The sequence below is a fragment of the Triturus cristatus genome, chromosome 3_1 (genome assembly GCF_964204655.1).
Source record: "Triturus cristatus chromosome 3_1, aTriCri1.1, whole genome shotgun sequence".
Lineage (NCBI taxonomy): Eukaryota > Metazoa > Chordata > Amphibia > Caudata > Salamandridae > Triturus > Triturus cristatus.
The window spans coordinates 303,956,012-303,973,554 of record NC_140583.1 but is presented as its reverse complement, the minus strand read 5'-3'; the positions used below and the strand labels follow the sequence as shown (position 1 = coordinate 303,973,554).

The following is a 17,543-nucleotide window of genomic DNA, read 5'->3' as shown; positions in this document are numbered from 1 at the left end:
TAGCCCCTTCAAACTATCTGCAAAACCCACCTGTCCGACGTGATGTTTTACCAGTGGAGGAGGTGATGGTGAATCCTGCGGCTCACTGGCGTCTGGTGGCCATGAAAGGGATTAGCAGGTTTTGGAGGCTGCTGCAGGGGGGCATGGGTGGACTGGCACATCTGCTGGCCCCCAGACCCGCACAGTTGAGTCCCATGTCTGCGGCCACGCAGAGGCTGGGTAGCTTGCGCTGCCCTGTGGCCAGATTAGGTGGAACCTTGTGGGTCACCACTTCCGTAGCTACGAAAGGTGTAAAAGGCGGACTTGAGTGGGGCGAGAGGTTGCAGCGAGGCCCAACGATCTGGCCACGGCCTAGAATCCTCAAAGCGCTCAAGTGCCGAGTCCGCCTTTTTGCAGAACAGGCGATGACCATTAAAGGGCATGTCCAAAAGGGTGGACTGAATATCCCCAGAGAAACCAGACGTCCTCAACCAGGTGTAGCGCCGCAAGGCTACTGCCTAGAGAGTCGGCGTTATCCAGCTCACACCGAATGGCGAACTTAGCTGTGTCTCGACCCTCTGCCACAGCGTGGGTGAGAATGGCCCAGGCCTCTTGCAGGCACTGAGGCAGCACATGCGCAACCGTATTCCACACTATGGGAATAATAGCCCAAGAGGCATACGGTGTTCACCGACCGCAGCGCTAAGCTGGTGGAAGAAAACATCTTGTTCCCAAGGTGGTCCAGCTTCTTGGATTCCCCATCTGGGGGAGCAGTAGGGAATGCGCCCTTAGAAGACAAGGCTTAGACCACCAAGCTCTCAGGAGTGGGGTGTTGAAAGAGGAACAGTGGGTCACCTTGGCCGGGTGGTGGCGTTGGGCAATCATCCTGTCCACAGGAGCCCCTGTGCTGGGCTTGGACCAAGTGCCCAGAAGGATGTCTGTGAGGGCTTCATTAAAAGGCATCAGGGGCTCCAAAGAGGCTGCTGCCGGTTAAAGTACCTCTGTCAGGAGGTTAGTCCTGACCGCCACCATAGGAAGCTCAAGGCCCAAGGCCTCAGCCGCCCTACGCAACACCACTGCTTAAGAAGCTCCCTCCCCCGTAGGCACGGTAGGGGAGGGAGAGCATGCCAAGGTCTGGGGAGGAGTTTTCCGACCACTGGCATCACCCAGTTCCTCTCTCCAGTCCGGCTCCTCAAGCTGGTCAGCTAAAAGGTCTCCAGACCCCTCCCAGTCCTCCTCACCCTCCTCGGGCTGCCACTCAGGGCGATAGGGAACACCAGGGTTGAACAGCGGTACAAAAGTACCCTCTGGGGTCGAGCAACGTCGGTCCGGCACCAAGTCGGAGGTGAGGCTGAGGTTGGTTGGGGGCACAACCGGCATCGGGGGCATCGTCACTTGAACCAGCGCCAGGAAAGGTACCATGAGGTTGACCGGCGCCGATCCGGATCCAGGTCTGAATCCTAGGGGGCCCTCTGGTGCAGAAGCCGGCGGCATCGAAGTCCCAGGGCCCCCAGCTGAGTCCATGCGGCCCAGAGGCGCACCTGCAGAGTCGGGCTGCCCAAAATTGTTCTGAAGAGCCTCGTAAAAGGCTCTAAGCTGGGCAGGGGACACTCCGGCTCTGGGAAATGGAGGGAAGCGCGTAACTATCCCAGAAGCAGGCCCTGAAGATGGGGCTGGAGAGCCACGAAGCTCCGGGTCTCGCGTCGGCAGATGGATGGGGAGAAGGCAAAGAGCGACAATGCTTCTTCGCCTTTGTTTTCTGCTTCGGCTTACCCGAGGAGTGCAAAGACTTTGATGATGAGTAGTGGTGGCTCCGGAACCGGTCCCGAGGCCTTCCTCTCCACCGGGACCTCGAACAACGCAGAGCGGACTGCTGGGCCTCCAAGAGCTTTCGGGACCGCTCCCGATAAGACTTCGGATTCATGGCCCGGCAGTTGAAGCACGACTTCGGGTCGTGGTCGCACTCCAGGCACCAGAGGCACACGAGGTGTGGATCCGTGATGGACATAAACTTGTGACATGAGTCACAAGGCTTGAAGCCGGTCCGACGAAGGGACATCCTTCATGCTACCAGGAGACAAAGATTCAAAAAAGACGTCAACAAAAGTTGAAAAAGGGTTAGTCAAAAAGTGACTTAGGGGCACGCTCTCCCTGGATCTGCGCTGGCTGGCGCAGAAAAGTAAAGAACTGACGTCAGTGCGCAGGGGTGGCGTCTAAGTAGACACCGCAACGTCATCCCGGCAACCACGAAGCCGGACATGGAACTGACCAACACCACCTACCGACGTGTAGGAGTACTGCTACAGAAAAATTCTCCGGATTCAGTCTGACGCCTATGGGTAATTCAAAGGTAGGGAATCTATAACTAATGGTATCTTTTAGATACCACAGGCAAAGCTGATGGGAATCTATCACAGACATCGGTTTGCGACAGTCCTTACAGTGCCTAAAACCTGTTGTCTGAGGGGTGCCATTCCTTGCACACAGCTGAAAATTTGTGGGACACTTCACAAAAAGCATTTTCCGAGGGATGAGATAAGCTCTGGATCGGTGTCAAGAGAAGCGTAAGGAACTGACGTCCGCGCATGGGAGTGGAGGTGTCCCTTTATAGGCCCCACATGGCAATTCCAGAGCGGAAAGGTGACAGAGCAAAGCTGAACAGTGTCATCATCCAGCACGCAGAGGTACTACAAACAAAACGTTTCTGTATCCAGTCTATCGCCTAGGGAACATTCAAAAGGTGAGAATCTGCATCTAGAAGTAAGATTACCGTGGCACTCCAACCAACACCAAGGAATAATATTTCAAGTGTGTGAACCTATAAAGATTCAATGCTAGACAAAAAAATGGCTTTAAAAAGTAGGTATTTAAAATTGTCGTTAAGTGATTACTGCTTGTTTGAGAAGGTATTTCAAGTTAACGATTACAAAACTAACAATGATCTGCCTTCCACTGAACACAAACGGATTTCAGCAATCAATAGTGTGTGTGAATCAACTTCTCCAAGCCTTTATTCAAGGCAGTGCCAAGATAATGCTGGACTTAACAAGTCCATTGTCCACTGTCTTTCTCAGGTTTCATGGGGTGCCCAGCCTGATGACAGATCATCAAATGAAGAGAAAAACATTATAGCAGATTATAGCTGTCCAATGTAGACATTCTCAAGGCATGACTCACATTTCACAAGTCATTGAGGTGTTTCTTTTCCTCAAATGTTTTTGTTGAAAGACAGACACACAGCGCACCTAAATTATTATTTGAGAAACTATTAATATACAACACTCGGGCATGCTAGCATGATCTTTAACCAAGTATTACTGTAAGCTTTTTAAAAACAGACCTAAAAACTTTATGCATGTGTTAGTAGAAATAAAAACCTGTAATACTTCCAGGAGGAAACTGGAGAGTTACCAAGAACAACACTATAAGCATTAACAATGTGTACATCGGTCTGCCAATTGGGTATGGGAGTCTACTAAAATGTACAAATTAATGAGTGTTAGCTACATGCTTGTTGGAGTACTCCAAGGTGGAGGAAATAATTTACAGATGCTCATACAATACATAAAGTATTTTAACCAGACTACAAACAGTGTAAATGTTAGTTTCGCCTAAGCACCAAAGCCAGATAACTCGAAGTCAGAGAACAGATTGGACAAGCAAGGACATCTAAAAAATATAGAGAACATAACTCCTGCTGCGATGGATCATTTGTTTCCATCTAACTTGTAATGTTACGAATGAGTCGTACTTTATTGTGATACCACTGACCCCAATTTCTGCTCTGTTATTAGTAGACACCCCATCCCAGAACTCAGCAGGAAATGTTGAAGTGAATGGTAGGGACGATGTATGGAGGATGATCACAGAGTTGTAATGAGTGGAGTTACAAACAATGCTGCCAGACACGTGAGACTTGGATAGGGATTGTGAAGACGATACATACCGGAAGAGAGCTGCGGGTTATGCTCATAAATCTAACTGCAATTAGTACAGGTTTCTGGATTAGAAAGGGAAGGGAAAGGAAAGGAAAAAGGTTAGATTGCACATGCTGAGCCAGAAATGTGAGTATTTATCATGAGATGTGTTAGTCAACTGCTCCGGCATGATGACCCAGAAGTTCAAAGGAGAAAAATCATCCTCAAGCAACAAAGGCATGAGAGGAGAGCATCAAGCTATAGCTAAATGAGCCATAGGAACAATATTCAAGAATAACAAGTTACTTACCTTTGGTAAAGCCTTATCTGGTAGAGACTCCATGTAGCCGCAGTGTCATTACCGCAGAATTATTCCCAGGCATCAGACTGGATCCAGAACCCTTGCGTACCAGTAGATGGTTTTGTTTGGCTATGCATGCGTTCGTCGGCGCCAAAGTAACGAGCGTGGAGCCTATATAGTTACCCTACATATGTGTGCTGACGTCAGTTGCTTTATGAGACTTTTCACACCAAGAGCAAAGAGCCATGAAGAACAATGACCACTGGTGAGGAAAACTAGCGTCCTAAAGGGTAGTTACTTACCAGGTAAGGCGTTACCAAAGGTAAGTAACTTGTTCACTTGATAGGGACTTCTAGTCGCAGCTTCCTTATCATAGAATAGATACCAAATTAATAGGTCGCCGGAGGTGGGTCTGCAAAACAATTTCACACCAAACGGTCCTGCAGGACCGAATAGGCAAAGTGCTGGTCTCAAAAGACCTGACTGTCCAGGCAGTAGTGTCTGAAGGAGTGCAGAGAGACCCACATTACTGCCTGGCAGATGTGACGGACCAGGCCTTCACATGCTAACGCAGTGGTCGCAGATCTGGCTCTGGTGGAATTGTACGCAAGCCCTCAGGGGCGTTGCTTCTTGGCCAATGCGTAGCAGATTTTAATGAAAAGCATGATCCATCGGGAGATGGTCCATTTCTGCACAGCCTTTCCCTTCTTCGCTCCAACATACCCCACGAAGAGTTGGTCATCCACCCTGAGTTCTTTCAAATAGTCAAGACAGAACAACACTCATTTTAGGTCTAGACAGTGAAGTCACTCCTCTTCCTTGGAGAGATGTGGCGGAGCGTATAATGTAGGCAAGGTGATGGACAGGCCTAAGTGAAAGGGAGTGAAAACGTTTCGCAGAAAGGAAGCTGTATTGCAAAGAACCAGCTTGTCTGGGTAGTTGTGCTGGTACGGAGGCTTGGATGACAAAACCTAAAGCTCACTGACCCTCCAGGCAGATGGCATTGCCACCAGGAAAGCAGTCTTCATGGTAAGAAGCCTGAGAGGACAATTGTGCAATGGCTCAAAGGCAGCGCACATCAGAAAAATTAAAAACAGATTAAGGTGCCACTGAGGCATGATGAAAGGTGAAGGTAGAAACGTGTTGCAAACATTTCAAGAATACAACAGGGGGATTTGGAGAGGGATGGCTGATCAGGCAACCGAAGAAAGGCTGGGATGGCAGAAAGATAGTTCTTTAGGTTGCCCAGAGCAGAGCCCTGCTGAGCAAGAGAAAGGATAAAGTCAAGGACCTGAGAGAGGGGAGCAGAAAGATGGTCAACAGGTTTTCTGCACACAATTCCACAAACTTGCCCCAACGGCAGGTCTTGGTGGAGGGATGCCTGGCTGCCAAAATAACAATGCAGACTTCGGGCAGAAGGTCATCTGCCAGGCCCTGGTTCTCCTGGACTTGTCGGCCGCCTTTGACACGGTCGACCATGCGATCTTGGTCGACCGTGTCAGACAGGCCGGGATCGAGGGTACTGCCCTTGATTGGGTTCGCTCGTTTCTCTCCCGCCGCCAACAAGCGGTTCGTCTGTCACAGTTCTCCGCAGACAAGGTCGATTTGACCTGTGGTGTGCCTCAGGGATCCTCCTTGTCCCCTCTACTTTTCAATCTTTACCTCACTCCCCTGATCAGCTCTCTCCGAGACAAAAATGTATCTGCATTTAATTATGCAGACGACATTCAATTAGTTTTCAATATCGACTCCTCGGACCAGTCAATTACCGATTTTCAAACCACCCTCTGTCACATCAGAAACTGGATGGGGGCTAACCATTTGAAACTGATTCCCGACAAGACCGAACTGGTTCTTGTCGGAGGCCCTTCCAATCCTTGGAACTCTAACTTCTGGCCCATCAGTCTGGGTTCGCCTCCCCGTCCTTCCACCTCGGCAAAAAGTCTGGGAGTCATCATCAGTAATGACCTCTCAATGAAACCTCAGATTAACGCCACTGTCTCTGCCTGTTTTTTTCAGCTGCGTAAAATCCGCAAAATTGCTCGCTTTCTTACTACGGAAGCCCTCACTCTGGCCCTCTTAGCTCTAGTGATTTCCAGAATCGACTACGCCAATTCCCTATATGTAGGCATCCCTGACTATCAGCAAAAGCGCTTGCAACTCGTCCAGAATCAGGCAGCCCGCCTCATTTTCCATCAACCTAGGCACTGTCACACTCGCCCTTTGTTAAAATCCTTGCATTGGCTCCCTGTCTCAGAACGTTGCAAATTCAAGCTGGGGTGCCTCATCTTCAAATCCTTGGCTGGTCTCAGCCCTGTGTTTATTTCTTCTCTCATCCACCCCTATGTTCCTACTCGCAATCTGCGCTCGGCCCATCTGGCCCTCCTCAAAGTTCCCAGAATTAAGCGCAAGAAATGGGGCGGTCTTAGATTTTCGTTTCTCGCCCCGTCTTTTTGGAACATTCTCCCCTTGGATATAAGATTGGCCCCATCTTATCCCCACTTTAGATCTCTTCTCAAGACTCACTTCTTCCGTTTCGCTTATAACTAACTTCTCCCCCTTCTTTTTCTCCCACCCCTTCCTCCCCAGGTAGCTGCTTACCCTAGCGCCAAAAAACCGCATGGTGAACGTCGCGCTTTACAAGTTTCTTTTACATTACATTACATTACAAGGTCAAAAGCTTTCAACCGTTGCCGCTCAATCTCCACGCAAGAAGGCAGAGCATTGACAGGTTCGGGTGGAGAACCCTTCCATGCTGCTGCGACAGAAGATCTTCCTGAAGAAGCATTCTGATCGGAGGCCCAATGGCCATGCTCAACAGCTCAGGATTCCAAACTCTCCGAGCCCAGTCAAGAGCCACAAGGAGTACTTGATCCCAGTCGTTCTTGATCTTCTTGAGAACTCTGGGCAGGAATAGTATGGGGGGAAAGGCGTACAGAAGGCCCCACTCAAGACAAAAAGTGTCTCTGAGCAAGAGCCGCATTGGAAACTCCAGGGTGCAGAACTGCTGACACTGTGTGTTTTTGGCAGTGGTGAAAAGATCAACCAAGACTCTCCCCACAGCTGAAAGAAACCTTGCAACACCACCACCGGATGGAGACCCCATTTATAATCCGCTAGGCATCTTTCACTGAGTTTGTCCACTCTGGCATTCAGAGAGCCTGCCAGGTGTTGAACCATCAGGGAAATGCCCTGACATTCCAGCCATGTATAGAAACACAGAGCCTATTGTCCACAACCCCACCCCTTCCTGTTTGTTGCAGTATCACATGGCGGTGGTGTTGTCTGTGTACTAGACGTCCCTTGATGGAGGGCTGACAGGCTTTCACTGCCAGCAAGATCGCCCAGAGCTCCAGTAGGTTGATGTGGAGTTCGGATTCTGCCGGAGGCCAGAGGACTCTTATCTCCATATCTCCCAGATGGCTGTCCCATCCAGGGAATTACTCATCTGTCACCACTGTCAGATCTGGTTGGGGACGGGAGAAGGTATGCCGCTGACCCAATCGCCGTTTGTTAACCGCCACTGCAGATCTTTCGCATTTTCCTCCGAGACCTGGACCATAATAAAGAGATTCCCCTGATGCTGCGCCCACTGAAACTTCAGGTCCCACTGCAGAGCCCCTATATGCCAGGGGGCATATGTAACAAGCAGGATCCAGGAGGCCATGCAGCCTCAGTCAGTCTCACTGAAATCCAGGCTGAAACATGGGTATCCTAGCCTGAATATGTCGCTGTACGGGAGGATAGGCCCAAAACTGCACTGTGTCCAGCTCCGATAAAAAGGAGCGACAGAAGGAGTCAGGTGTGACTTCCGCACGTTTATAGTGAACCCCAGTGAGTGCAGGAAGCTTGTTGTAGTCTGGAGGTGGGAGAATACAGCCCTGGGCGAGCCCGACTTCAACAGCCAGCCATCAAGATAGGGGAAGACTGGCACCCCTGATCTCTGCAGATGAGCTGCAACCACCGCCGTCACCTTGGTGAACACCCAAGGGGCCTTGGCAAAGCCAAAAGGAAGCATGATAAACTGAAAGTGCGGTTGGCCCATACTGAAAAACAGGAAATGTCTGTGGGCTGGCAGGATGGAATATGGAAGCATGCGTCCTGCAAGTCCAACGCTACCATCCAGTCTCCTGGGTCCAGGGCAGACAGGACTTGAGTGTGCATGAGCATTTTGAACTTCTCCTTCTCGAGGAAGAAATTGAGAGGGTGAAGGTCTAGGATAGGACGAAGGCCTCCTTCCTTCTTAGGCACCAGAAAGTAACGGGAATAACAACCACAACCTACTTCTTGCTTTGGCACCCTCACTATGGCACACTTGGCTAAGAGCACCGTCACTTCCTGGCAGAGCAAGAAGAACTGGTCCTCCGTCAGTCTGTCACAAGGTGGTGGCATGGGTGGAGAGGCAGCCATGAAGGGGAAGGAGTAGGCCCTTCGGACAATCGGAAGAAACCATTGATATGAGGTTATCCACCTCCAGTGGTGCAGGTAATGGCGTATCCTGCCTCCCACTAGGTGCTCATAAGGCTAAGAGGCAAACTAAAGGGGTTAGGAGGCTGCAGCTGCCGGGGGAGCGGTGCACTGTCCCGACCTTTGGCTGCTCGAGCCAAGCGGTTTGTGGGTACCGCTTCCTCGGCCACGCAGAGGCTGGGAAGCTTGCTTACCGAGGTCACTGGGCTGGTAAATATGTGGCTGGAAGGCCCTTCCGTGTCCATGAAAAAAGGGAAAGGCGAACTTGGGTTAGTGAGGGGCCATGGAAAGGTCCAAGGACCTGGCCATAGCTCTGCTATCCTTGAAGCGCTCCAGCGCTGAGACAGGCTGGTCTACGAAGAGATGGGAGCCACCAAAGTGCATGTCAATAAGTGACACTTGGACCTTCCTGGAAAAGCCAGTTCTCAGCCAGGCCTGGAGCTGTAAGGCCACTGAAGAAACCGCTCCACCCAGCGAGTCAGTCGTGTCGAGTCCACATCGAATTGTTAACTTAGCTACATCTCTTCCATCGATCATGGCTTGAGAGAGTATGGCTCGAGCCACCTCTGGAACAATAGGCAGTACCTGTGCATCCCAATTCCACAAGGAATGGGAGTAACAGCACAAAAGGTACGCAGTGTTCACAGACCGCATTGCCAGGCTGGTGGAAGAAAACATTTTCTTTCCTAAGGCGTCCAGGTGGGGTGATTGGGAAAGCACCAGGATTTACAAGGGAGGTGGAAACTTGGACCAACAAGCCACCTTAATTCCCAGCTCTCCCGGGTAGGGGGTTGCGTGATGAAATTGGGGTCCACTGTGGCGGGGAAGTGGCGGCGGGCAATCGTCCTGTTCACACAAGCCCCTGGGCAGGGTTTGGACCAAATCCCCAGCAGCATGTCCGTGAGGGCTTCACTGAATGGGAGAAGTGGTTCTGAGGGGTCACTCCCAGCTGAAGCACCTCCGACAAGACGTTAGTCTTGACTACCACTGAGAGTAGGCTAAGGTTCAAGTCCTCAGCCCCCATTCCCACCACCACAGCAAAAAAAAAAACCTCCATAGCCACGGTAGAGGGAGAGAGCATGCCAGTATCTGGAGAGGGGTCCAGTCTGCTGGAGTCCGCTAATTCCTCACACCAGTCCATGTTGAGGTCTAGGGGCTAGTATTCTTTAGGGCCCAGCGGTCCCTCACAATCTTCCCCAAGTCTGAACTCATAAGAATAGTGCTCGGGTATTGACCTGGTGACGGAAAACAGCCGGTGTGACCGGCGGCGGTCTGGATTCATCTGTGGATCCAAGGGGTCCGACTGCAGCAGGGTGGAGCCGCTGGCAGAGAACCAGTAGGGGCCCCTCCAGAACCCACGTGGCCCAAAGGCACGCACGCAGGCTGCCCAAATAAGAGGTGCATGGCCTCATAGAACTCAATGAGTTGGGCGAGGTTCTCTCCAGGCTCTCGGAAACTCGGGGAGGCATGGGGCTGGTGCTGACTGGCATGGAAAGCAAAGAACTGGGGTTTGCACATCACTTCTGGCTGAGACGCCACCGATGATACTACATGGAGCTGTACAACACCACCTACCGGCGCCAAGGAGAACAGCTCACAAATAATTTCCAGATCCAGTCTGACGCATGGGGTAAGAAATCTGTGGCTAGATGTCTCTATCAGATATAGACTACAGGCAGATGCCCCAATATGCAACCAAGACAAAGACAGGAAATAGCACATCATCACAAATCAGAGAGCAAGCAATGCAGATATAGATATTTCAGGGAGCGGATTTATTAATCGTCTTTGAAGAAGCAGAGCATAACAACAATTTCCTTTAGCCAACAAAAATGAGAAATTATTGTAGGCACCAGTTATTGGGGAGATCTAAGTTAAAGCAACTGCTAAGAACTTTAAGCTCAGGTCATGTTAAAGTAGAAAAAACTATTTATGGAGGGCAGCTAACTGGATTTAGAGCACAGCACAAGAAGAGTAAAAAAAATTATAACTAAGACAACACAAGATATATGCAATATGTGAAAAAAGAGCAGCATAATATTATTTTGTCTTGTACTGGCTGTAATCTTTTAAGCAATGCCAATAAAGTGCTGATACAGAGAAGAATGTGCCAAAAACTCTTTAAAGTGATAGCATACTTTTAGAAGTTTTCTGATCCAAGCTGTCCGTATAGGCAAATTATAACTATTTGGGAAAAAGGAAGAGCATAAAGTGAGAAATGTATCCAATGCACATCCCTCTCTTTACTTTATTAATGCTCCTAATAGTGCACCTACTAGAAAGATAATGTGTAATGGGACTTCTGCGGTGATCCAACAGCTATCTTCGAGACTATATTTCAAAAGTATGAAATCCAGAAATAGCTAGGCATAATTACTTAACGTGTGGTGACCTGGCACTGCAGAATTGTTTTGAATAATCATATTGCCTTGCTAAAGAAAAGCTTTAGCTTTTTACTCTTCTTTGCCACTTTGGTACAGCTTGTATTCCCCCAGCACTGAGCTATCCTGTGGGAGAGGTCAGTTTACAGGTTCTCCAGGAAAATCACTATGGTGAAGGGAAAATGAGTCACAGTTTTTCAGTACCAATACATTTATTGAGCTCATGAGCACTCAATATCTCCACTTAAAGTTTGGCTCCATAAGCACAAAGAAGTATGGCTATCTGAGTGTTTCCGCAAAAGGCATGGACCGCTTGAAGGAAGCCAAAAGAGCTTCAATAAAATTATATTTTCTTTATTCTTTCAAAGGAAGAGGCACAGTATAGTATATCTGATCAAGAACGGTGACCCACGTACATACCAGAAATAGGCATTAGTACTTACTGTTCTTTAGTTAATTAAACCTGGTTTCAATTCTTTCTCATTGAAAGTACATTTAGATGTCATTATAGCATACAGTAAAAAGCATTCTCCAACATCCCTTACCCGCTTTGCAATGATTAATGAGCTTTTGAAAAATCAAAGTGGAGTACTCCACAGGTCCCCCTCCCCAGTACCGATGCCAGCTTATCTTTGGGAACATAACACAACCTGTGCCAAATTGATGGGTCATCCATTTGAATGTATGAAGAAGTCAGACCTTTTAACACCTAACTTGGAAGGTTACATTCTTAGAGACTATTGCCTCAGCCTAGAGGGTTAGTAAGAACCAGGCCCTGTACAAACTATACACTTTTCCACCATCATAAGGTTACTCTCTGGATTCTCCTTCCTCTAATTCCAAAGTAATCTTGGGTTACAGAAACAGACAATTTTACTTCCTTCTTTTTTTTTTTTCCAGCAGAAAATATCTTCACTTCTTTGAAAGGGAAAGTCAAAACAGCTCTTTTTAAACCACGGACATTACTGTGCAGGTTTTACTCATAGTAAACAGACAACTAAAAACTAAAAGATGGATAGTCCATACATTTGCTAATGTTACCAGAATGCAAACTCTCACTCCTCCAGCGACAATAATATAGCTTTAGAATCCGTATCAACACTGACAACCACCACCTGCAGCACAGTTACCATTTCTACACAGGTTAGGAACTTCAATCTGGGTGTGGCAGAACTAAGTAGGTAAATGTGAGGGCATCATTATAATGCTTTTACATTTATATCAGTAAGTGGTAGAGGTACACAAGAGATGGCAGCATATGATTGATTTATTTTATTTCCTAATTTCCTGTATTTATGTTTTTTAGGTCGAGCCTGCGAAGTGCATGTGCTGCAGGCCATGCTGTATTGGAGTATGGACTTGAAGCCCCATGCACTCTCCACCCATATTTGTCATTGGCTTATGTCAATGTCCTTCGTAAATGCTGGCTTCTGATTTGTTAATAGGCTTGTTAGTCCCTCCTTAGTACTGCCTTGTCTTCATTTGTAACCTCCCATGAGGACTGGCCCTTTTATTTCGGTTGTTACATGGTACGACTTATTTACACTGTAAGCACTATTTTATTTAAATGTTTCTGATACTGCAGTCACAACATGCTTTCCTGCAACATTCAGAGCGCCATGAGCGCTTTCACAGGGAGCTGTTACAAAGAAAAGCATTTATTTGTCAACTTGACAAACAAATGCTTTTTGGGTAAAAGCGCCCCATACCGCGCTTTAATAGTGGCCGCTGACCTTTAGCTACAGCCCGTCTAAAGAAAGCGGAGTGGCCTCTATTCACATGAAAGCACACCTCGGGCGATTGTAAACAACAAGCATTTGCAATCCAATACGTCTCGGATTTTAGAAACTTTGACCTATTGGTATTGTAAATGACAATGCCTTTTATTATTGCAATGGGTCAAAATCTCGCAATTGCGAGACCTGTTGCATGGCAAATGCTTGTTTTAAAAAGCACCCAAATGCCTTGAAAGCCACAAGCGCTCTAAAGGGGACTGGGAGGTCAGCATAATTAACTTTCTATTCACTGTAAATTCCAGTGTTTTCCTATGTTCTCCAAAATTATACAAATCCGTGTTTATTTGTGTTTTTTATCCTTTTTTTGCCATGTAAAAAAGTCACAAGGCTGGTGTTTTTCCAGTGCTTATAAAAAATCAGCTTTAATTATATTTACCTTCTCCCGTCAATTCCTGTCAATTTGTTCATCCTTCTATCCTACTACTAACTTGCTTCTTTGCACCGTTCTAAATTTAAAGAATGTGTTCTTTAAAGTAATGATTCATTATTTCCCAGCAGTTAAAACTCTTCTTTGAAGCAGTCCATGTAAAAATATGTATTGCACATCACTAAGGTTTACGTACAGTAGATAAAAAGTTAATGGTGTGCATTTACCACTCCTGATATTCTACTCTTCAGATAAATGTCAAAGATTTTCTACCTAGGGCATGAGGTACATGGAATGTAGTGCTTGGTGCTCTGCAATTGTAGGCCTCTGCCACACTGCCCTGTTATTTAGCTCAAATTAAGTGGGGACAGGGTTATAAATGAAAAATTACAGTCTGATGAGATTATACCTGCTGTTCCTGGTCATAGGAGAGACGCCTGCTAAGGAACTAATATGCATTCTCCTAATGATCGATTCCTTGATGACAGTAAAATCTGCTGTGGTATAAAGCAGCAGCCAAGATTGTAAATAACCCTAATGATCTGTAGCATGGCTTGGATTACTTGCCTGTGCATTTCACACTGTGAATAAATTTTGTTTTACATTGTAGGACCATGCCTTTATCTGAAAGCTGGTGTGAGGACTGCTAAGGATTGAATATTGCCAATCATGAGGGACTTTATTTGAATGCAGTGCAGGGGCTATGCACTCGCTAGGCATGACTGAGAATTGGACAGGACACTTTATCTTTGTGTTATGTGCAGCGTACACTGTTCTAATGTATTTTACCTCTTAGTTGAAAGAATGAACATAGATCAATAAGTTTCCATTAAATGCAACCACAGTGGTTTGTATGGCTTACGTTGCCAATCGGCAGGCCTTGCGTTCGCACCATAAGTTCTAAATTAAATTTTGGTAGTAGGAATAGATGCAGGGGCTGAATCACGAACTTACTGTACCTCAGGAGCAGGCTCAGAACAGGCCCATGTTTTCTCGAAAATTGCACTGTCTGGAGCACATACTAGACGACACAGAGAAATTGATACGGTTTCATATTTCTGAGCTGTACTATGTGTAGCTCAAAAATTAACTTGTATATTTTCTGAGTTAATGTATGTAATGTAAGCAGTGCAGTTTCAGAAAAACCTGTGCATGGGCACTGCATCTGCCATGTATATGCGCTCTCAACCTTTGGAAGGGAGGGAGGGATGCGCCTCCTATAGACATGTTTTTCACACCATCTTGATTTAAAAATAAGAACAAGAATCTCGGGAGAATCACTTTATGGAAGGATACTGTATAAAGACGCAATGGCATGTAAAGTTCTCTTTATACCACAATCCTGATACTTGGACTTTCAGAAAGCAAATCTCCATCGCACTCAGTGAAAGAGGATGACATTATGGTGGTAAAGCTTAACTTTGACTGAGACCATACTCAGAATTCAGCTGCAAACAAACTATCCATTACACATCAACGTGCAGTGAACACTAACAAAGCCATATGAGGTAAGCCATGCTCCCAAAACAGGAATGCTACTTTAAGTTCTGAGGGTCCAGGAACCTTGTGCATCTTCACAAAGGTATACTAAATAGGCCTGGGAGAAACTGTAATTACACAGGAGTAATTTTGCATTACTCTTTTGACTTAAAATTATAACAAATTCAGTGATTGCGCATGTTCCCGTAATTATGAGTAATTTGGCACAAAAACCCTACCACAGGAGCATAAGAACAATAAAATAAGCGAGCAAGAATGACTGCTTCCATTCGTGTTCTGTAACATTTAGTGCTATTTTCTTAGTGCAAAATGCATCCTTGGATCTATTTTGGGTGCTAGGGTTCATTTTGCACCAAGAAAATGGTGCCAAATGCTGGGTTACACTCTGTGAATACTTTTGTTGAACTTTTGGGTAACTACGTTACAGCAAATGACAAGTTACTGCCAGCACTATTATTAAATAGTTTACCATGCCTGAAGTGTGTCATAGCGGAAGAATCGCACAGAAAGCTGACTGCAGGTAGAGGCTGCACTTAACTACTTAGGCATCAGAGGGCACCAAATCCATTGGTTTCCAGTTTCTACCCAAACGCAATCATTCCCAATGGCGGTATTTTACAGGTTATAATCAGTTTTAAATGAAAACAAGAAATCTTAACTATGCCTAATTTTGCCATAGAAGGTTGTGCAGGGATCGTTCCATAAATTGTTTATACCTCCTTTTATCTCTTTTTATCCAGGCACAACACATTCAAAAAAGACAAACAACACTACTTGATTGACCGGTAGGCATGATCAAACGGAAGAGCCAGCTGCAATACTTTGAGGGGTTAGTAGAGTGATCTGAGGTTCTATCCTTCATAAGGTGGCAGTGAAAAAAACTCATCTTGCATCTGTAATGTTGTGAGAGCAATTTCAGTCAGGAAGGCCCTGTTGTAATAGTTAAGGTGGGATTTTATCATTAGATGGACTAAGGAAGACCCATGGTGTGAAGTGGTGAGGCAGGTAATAAATTGTGGCACATGTTCATAGGTGAGACCCTACATCCAGAGATCACTGAATTTGTTGGCTGTCCTCCCCCAGTGGGAGGTCTGCTAGGTGAATGACGTGACTAAATGTCAAACCCTGCACTCAAAATACACTAGGCATGTCCTGTGAACTGCAGCTATTTGGATTGGTCAGCACATGCTTTGTAGTCAATGTCTGCTGACAACTGACAAACCAAACTGGGCTCTGGGACTGGCCTTTAACCAAACCCTGCAAGCAGGCCTCCACCCACAGAATCCATTACACAGCTTGTCCTAACCTTCGGCCATGTCATTTGCCCAGCCTCAAGAGGCATAGAGCCCACGGGCGCTTGGGTGCAAGATACTTGCTTTAGGCATACCCTGCACCCTCATCTATCATACTGCATTTTTATTGTTATGACTCACGTATACGTCACAGATATTCTCTTTCTCAAACTAGTGAATATAGCAGATTAAAATTCCTCTCCAATACATCATTTTTGCTGAATTCAAGCTATCATTCTGCCTCTAGCAAGTATCTCCAAATTATTTCTAACACCATACTCCGATGCTTTGCTTAATCTTTTACCAGTCACTATGAATACACAGGTCCTTCCTGAGTGCACCAAACAAAATGCATATATATTTCCTCTGGGACATGTATGTATTTAATGCTTCAGTCCTTCCTTCTGTACTCTAACTCCATTCATTTCCTCCAAGAATCCTTTTGAGCAGAACCTTTTTATCCATCGTAGGCTTCTTTGATACTTTAATAATTTCATTTCTCCTCAATCCTCTAGCAAGTTCATTTAAATACTCTCTTCTTGGATCTACTTTTCCTGCTGGTCTCCATAACCCAATTCCAAAATCTATGCATCTTACCATGGACCTGTGGATCAGAGATAAACGACTCTTTGCTTTGTTCTCTGCAAACTCCAAGCTGCTGATATCTTTAAGTCGAGCCCGATACTTATTCATCTGCTCAACAACAATAAGTTCAACACACCTGTAAAACACAACATTGTAAAGGTTGAACAATGTTCAAATAGCTGGGAGGAATGCAAGATCATAACAAACAGTTGGTCGTATTTACAAAGATATTTTCGAGTGTAAAAGATATTTTCAAGTGTAAAAGTATGTCAAGAATACACAAAGGATTCCACCGAGGCCCAAATGCACTTACTACTGAGGTTTCCTTTGCCACGAGTGTGAAGAATCACAAGGGGTAGGAAGGTTTTAAATGGAAAAAAATCCAGTTTACAGAACAGGGATGCAAGAATTTCGGTGAAGAATCTTCCATTACAATATCAACCAAATAGCCTTTGTGGCTTCTTGGGACCCTAAGGCGCAGCAGAGGAAGCCGCATGCTGAGAGGCATGGCTTCACAAAACTCTTGGATTCGCTGTGGTGTCGAAGGTCTTGTAAGAAAAGAAGTTACTTACTTGTAAACTGTAGTTCTCCAGTATTGGTATCTTTCATAGATTCACATGCTTGAATAATTCCCCGTCGTAGAAGAGAGAGTCTCACAGTACATTAAAAACAGTAAGTAATAACTTTAACATTAAAGTTAATGGAGAAAAAACATTCACTTTAACATCTCGTCCTAGTCATTAGGAATGTTCCAAATCCCACCTAATCAGGCGACAGCACCCTCTGGAACCCACTCCACAGAGGCTCCAAGCTCTCAGACTTACGAGCACAAGTGAAGTTTAAGTGAATAAAAGTAACCAGGGGAGCCTGTATGAGGAGGAGGGTGAGTCGCATGTGACTATGAAATATACTAATACTGGAGAACCACAGTTTACAGGTAACTTGTTTTCTTCCCCAG

General features: G+C 46.2%; 1 protein-coding gene across 6 annotated transcripts in view; it reads right to left on the bottom strand.

The window, feature by feature from the left end:
- Window positions 1-17,543, bottom strand: part of MYO9A (myosin IXA) — a 1,236,948-nt gene that overhangs the window by 38,519 nt on the left and 1,180,886 nt on the right. For 5 of the 6 annotated variants that reach the window (XM_085643964.1, XM_085643968.1, XM_085643966.1 and 2 more), the window contains one exon: window positions 16,598-16,721. In XM_085643964.1, the coding sequence (XP_085500090.1) occupies window positions 16,598-16,721 (124 nt within the window). Of the gene's footprint in view, window positions 1-3,925; window positions 3,980-16,597; window positions 16,722-17,543 lie in introns of all 6 variants that reach the window. The other variant, XM_085643969.1, reaches the window with a different exon arrangement.